At 44.4% G+C, this 5885-nt stretch overlaps 1 protein-coding gene across 1 annotated transcript; it reads left to right on the forward strand.

The window, feature by feature from the left end:
• Positions 1-1352: 1352 nt before the first annotated feature.
• On the forward strand, positions 1353-2774 carry LOC122506601. The gene has a single exon (XM_043618887.1). It carries the CDS (start codon positions 1353-1355, stop codon positions 2772-2774), a length of 1422 nt encoding a protein of 473 aa, XP_043474822.1.
• The last annotated feature ends 3111 nt before the right edge of the window (positions 2775-5885 follow it).

Here is a 5885-nt window from a genome sequence, read left to right on the forward strand (position 1 = left end):
AATAATAATAATAATATAATAATAAAATAATAATAATAATAATAATAATAATAATAATAATAATAATAATAATAATAATAATAATAATAATAATATAATAATAATAATAATAATAATAATAATAATAATAATAATAATAATAATAATAATAATAATAATAATAATAATAATAATAATAATAATAATAATAATAATAATAATAATAATAATAATATAATAATAATAATAATAATAATAATATAATAATAATAATAATAATAATAATAATAATAATAATAATAATAATAATAATAATAATAATAATAATAATAATAATAATAATAATAAAATAATATAATAATAATAATAATAATAATAATAATAATAATAATAATAATAATAATAATAATAATAATAATAATAATAATAATAATAATAATAATAATAATAATAATAATAATAATAATAATAATATAATAATAATAATAATAATAATAATAATAATAATAATAATAATAATAAAATAATAATAATAATATAATAATAATAATAATAATAATAATAATAATAATAATAATAATAATAATAATAATAATAATAATCTCCGCCGCTGGTTGTCCACTGCCGAGCATCGGTGATGTGTCTGATGTTCTGGGAGAAGCGGATGATTATCCTCTCCCGGGCGCGGCTGCCGTCTTTGATGGCATGGGTGTGCTGGATCTGGATGCATATCCTTAGTCCGGACATTACTGCCATTCTTGACGGCGTTGGTCGCCGGGGTGGGATGCTTGTCCGCTGCCAGACTCGAGTGTCATTTTGGATATGTTCGGTGGACCTTGCAGTGGTGGCGGGGCTTTCCACCAAAGGGCAACCAAACAGTACACTCTACACATACACCTCTCTACACATATATGGGTTACACACAATTACATCATTTATACATCTTTTTCACACATATTCACAATACACTTATCACACCCATATGATTGTTTCCTTCCTCGGCCCACTGGGAGTACCCTGAAACTTCGTTCACTTGTTTTCGGTGGGCGGGGCCTAGGGGTTGATGTGAGCTTGCTCTGCCGATGTGTCAGCCGAGGTAAGGAATCAGGAGCCAGCCCCTTCGGGACCCTGATCAGGAGAGTCTGTGGTGAATATGGAGATCGGAATCCATATTGCTCCGAGCGAGTCCGATCCGTCCGTGTATTCCGGGATCGGCTAAGCGGTGGTTGGGCCTCAGGGAACTGGGGTAGGATACGTCCGAGGGTACACCCGTTCCCAACTATACCGACCCGCTCCTCCACAGACGATGCGCTGGTAACAATAACTTTATGGAGAAACAAACAACGAAAACCGATGAAAACGTTATTGAGGTGATGGATACCGGAGAGACACAGTCTCGTAATACTCCGGATGAAACTGCGAAAGTAATAAAAGCTGTAGCAGAGATACACCAGGTTCCTTCCACAAGTGTGGAGGAGAAAAGCACTTCAGCTTCTGGTGTAAATGTAGCGGAGCAAGCGGTTCCTTTAATTCCGCCATGGGCCGACGTTTGGAAGATCATGATTAGCATCATGGCGGAACAGAGGCTTCAAAATGAAGCTATGGAGAAGACGCTATTGGCTATGGAGGGTTCTTTCAGGAAGAACACACCTAATGAGGTGAAAGAGTACATGGCTGAAGCAAAGGAAATCTCGGCCGGAGTCAGAAGCGCAGGCCTCGCTCTCCGGTCATCAGTAGATAGGCTTCAAAAAACTTTGCAGCCAATGCAGTACCGAAGTGTAGGTCAAATGGCACGTTCCAAAACGCCATCGACCACTCCGAAACAAAAGGGAGGACCAAAGTCTTCTTCTGCTAAAAGCAAGAAGAGAGGTGCCTCAACATCCCCAGAGGACCGGCAGAGTAAAAAACCGGCCTCTACGCTAATACAGAACGAGGAAAAGGTAAATTCTGTCACGCCGTCAAAGGAAGACACTCCTGACCACTGGAGTGCTGTAGTCTCTAGGAAGGAGAGGCGGAAAAATAAATTCGCGAAGGACGAAGCAAAGGAATTCTCGAGTGGTCAGGGGAAAAAAAAGAGAAGAAAGACCGACGCCATTAGGGTGTCGATGGAAAACGGTAAGGCTCCTCCAAAGGAACTTATAGCAGAGCTTTTCGCCACGGTCAACCCCGCTGAAACGAAAACTGAGGTTCTGTCCATTCGAAGAACCGAGAAGCAGGATTTGCTATTCGTTCTTAAAAGGGGACAGGATTTCTCGACCTTCAGCGGGAAGGTGACCGAGGCTCTCAAAGGAAAGGCGAGGGTTTCTCCTCTGGTGACAAAGAGATCACTAGAGGTTAGAGACTTGGACGAGACAACAGAGATCCAGGATGTCACCAACGCCTTAAAAAAGGCTTTGGGCAGGACCGACCTGGAGATCTCCTGCAGACTTATCACCCTGCGTGGAGCGGTGAAGATGGCAGTAGTCCAACTGCCAGAAGCAGACGCTGATGTTCTGCTTGAGGCTGGTAAGGTACCGGTAGGTTGGATAAACTGTAGGATCCGCAGCAGGGTGGAAGTGGAAAGATGCCATAAATGCCTTAGTTATGGGCATATCGCAAGGGTCTGCAGAGGACCCGATAGGAGTAAAGCTTGCTGGAAGTGTGGCTCCTTAGACCATTCCCACAAGAATTGTGCAGGGGAATCCCATTGCACAACTTGTGAGGACAAAGGGATAAAGGAGACAAAGCACGCTCCAGGAAGCGGGTCCTGCCCCGTCTATAGGGAGGAACTGAAGAAGCTGAAGCAGAAGAGGTAAGATTTCTTCAGGTCAACCTCAGAAAGGGTAGTGTTGCCCAAAATCTCCTGATGCAGTCTGCCAGAGAGAGAGGAGTGGATATACTGCTCATTAGTGAGCAGTATAAGAAGCAAGGATTCTCAAACTGGTTTCAAGACTCATCAGGTAGATCAGCAATACAGATATGCAATCCGGGTATCACCACCGGTTCATTCTTGGGTACAGACAAGGGGTTTGTTTGGGCGGACGTGGCAGGTATTCGTATATATAGCTGCTATTTCTCGCCCAACGACCCATTCGGAAAATTCGCTACTGAGATTCGTTATCTTGAAGAAAGTCTGAGAGCTTTTGACGGGGATGTCCTCATTGCGGGAGACTTCAATAGTAAGTCGCCGGAATGGGGAGAGACTCGTCAGGACAGGAGAGGAATTTTGGTTTCCGACATGCTGGCGACGAATGGGCTGGTGGTGTTAAACCGGGGCCACGAGTTCACGTTCAGGAGGGGAGAATCGGGATCTATCCTTGATTTAACAATCGCATCTCCCCGCCTAGCCCGCAGAATAAGAGAATGGAGGGTACTGGATGAGGAAACATTGAGTGACCACCAGTACATAGAGTTTTTAGTCTCTGAGGAAAAACTTCGAGGACGTACCGCACCAAAAAATGGTAGCAAGGGAGCCTCTTGGAACCTCAGGCGACTAAACAGGGAGAAGCTGGCGGAATCCCTAGAAGAGTCGCGACTTATTCGCAAATCAAACTGGGTGAGGAAACCAGCTTCTTTAAAGGGTATAGTGCGAGAGGCGAGGCGGGTGATTGTTCAAGCTTGCAATCACTCTATGCCTCGCCGGCAAAAAAGAAAAACGGGAAAGGGATCTATGTACTGGTGGAATGAAGAACTGGCCTGTCTTAAGAGAGAGTGTCACGCAGCAAGGAGGCATTTTACCCACTCGAAGGGAAACCTCCAGCTGCGGGAAACATGGCATAAAGCCAGACGTACTTTTAAGCAGGCCGTGAAAAGTAGCCAACGCCGTTGCTGGAGGGACCTAATCGGAGATTCCGAGAAGGATCCGTGGGGTTTGGCCTTTAAGATTGTCGCTAAGAAATTAGTGACAAGGCATAAAACCCCTGGTTTGGATGATCCGATTTGGGTCCTGAAAATCATAAAGGCACTGTTTCCCTATGCGGAACCTAGCCCCAGAGAGGACTACACTCACTGCGTAGTACGAGACGAGGAGCTCTTCACGATTGAGGAACTAAAAAAGGTGGCAAAGACGTTAAGAAACGGCAAAGCGCCGGGCAATGATGGGATACCGAGCGAAATCTTAAAAGAGATTGTCGCAGTGGATCCTGAGTTGCTTCTTGACGTCTTTAATACGTGCTTGACAGACGGAGAGTTCTTCGGTGACTGGAAAACGCAGAAGTTGGTCCTTCTCAGGAAAGGCGATAAACCTCTGGATAAGGTCACATCGTTCAGACCAATTTGTTTATTGGATACGATGGGCAAATTTCTAGAGGGAATGGTTCTGCAGAGACTTCAGGAAATCCTGATAGGTAAAAATAGCCTATCGGAGAATCAATTTGGCTTTCGTAAAGGCCGGTCAACAGTTGACGCAATACTCACTGTTGTAAACCATGCGAGGAAAGTCAAAGAGGACAAGAAGAAGGGATTCTGCGCGCTTATCTCCATCGACATACGTAATGCATTTAACTCCGCAAAGTGGGACAATTGCATCAAGGCGATGCGTCGTAAAGGGGTACCAACCTATCTGTTGCGAATGATAGACAACTATCTCAGCGACAGATGGGTTGAATACAAGAGCGATGCATGTCATCTCAAACATGAAATGACATGCGGAGCTCCCCAAGGATCAAAGGTAGGTCCATTCATATGGAACGTCATGTACGATGACTTCCTTAGAATTGAGTTACCTGAAGATACGATAATGGTTGGCTTTGCGGATGACGTCATTATAGTGTGTGGCGCGCGGACTTCTCGGATTCTAGAAATAAGGGTCAACGAAAGCTTGAGACGAGCAAAGCTCTGGTTAGATCTCAACGGCCTACAAATGGCCACAGAGAAGACAGAAGCTTTGCTTGTCACAAGTAAAAGATCCTTTGAGGTCCCGAAAATTCGGATAGGACAGACTGAAGTCTCCTGGGGAAACAGTTTAAAGTACCTGGGAGTGACGTTGGATCGAAAATTAAAGTTCGACCAACATTCTAAGATCACGTCACTGAATGCCGCCGACTGCATGGGAAACCTTTCTAGGATGATGCCCAATGTCGGTGGCCCCAGGGAAAAGAAACGCCGATTAGTGGCGACCGTGGTTCAAGCAAAGCAACTCTATGCTGCCCCTGCATGGGCTGAGTCCCTAAAGAACCGCGGCATCTCTGACGAGCTACTCTCCGCACAGGGTGGTTGTGCGCGGAGAGTAGTTTCAGCCTACAGAACAGTTTCAACGAGCGCTGCTTTAGTTCTTGCGAGTCTCCCGCCAGTGGACTTACTGGCGAGGGAAAGACAGGAAGTCTTTCAGCGTAACAAAGATCTAGTTACCTCGCAAGAGCAGAGTAGAAATCTCGCCAAAGCGGCTATCCGCAAAGAGGCGAGATGTAGACTCCTTGAACAATGGCAAGAGAGATGGGATGGGGATCTTAAAGGAAGGTGGACATATCGCCTGATCCCCAACCTCGCCACTTGGCTAGGAAGAAAGCACGGTGAAGTTGGCTACTACCTGACACAAGTGTTGTCAGGTCACGGATGTTTCCGACAGTACCTTCATAGGTTTAAGATTAAGAGAGTAGCAAAATGCGCCTACTGTGACGCTGCAGTAGATGACGCGGAGCATACTCTCTTTTATTGCGGGCACTGGAGCCATGATAGAATGGCCATGTTTACGGCAGTTGGCTTTGAAACCAACGCCGATAACATGGTGTCTACCATGGTTCAGAACGTGGACTCGTGGAGGCATATTGAATCCTTCATTATTAAAGTAATGAAAGAAAAAGATAGAGACGGAAGACGAGGTTGACCGGAGGAATCCAGTGCTCGGCTGTGTGTGAGCGTGGGGGGGAGGGAATCATTTAGTTTTCCTCCCACCCACGCTCCCACATTGTATAAGCGGATTAAAAGCA

This window comes from Leptopilina heterotoma, unplaced genomic scaffold (genome assembly GCF_015476425.1).
Source record: "Leptopilina heterotoma isolate Lh14 unplaced genomic scaffold, ASM1547642v1 Lhet_425, whole genome shotgun sequence".
NCBI classification, from domain to species: Eukaryota; Metazoa; Arthropoda; class Insecta; order Hymenoptera; family Figitidae; genus Leptopilina; species Leptopilina heterotoma.

Bases quoted from the DNA above. Each gene is read 5' to 3' on its own strand.
- LOC122506601 (XM_043618887.1), top strand. From the start codon at position 1,353: ATGGATACCGGAGAGACACAGTCTCGTAATACTCCGGATGAAACTGCG.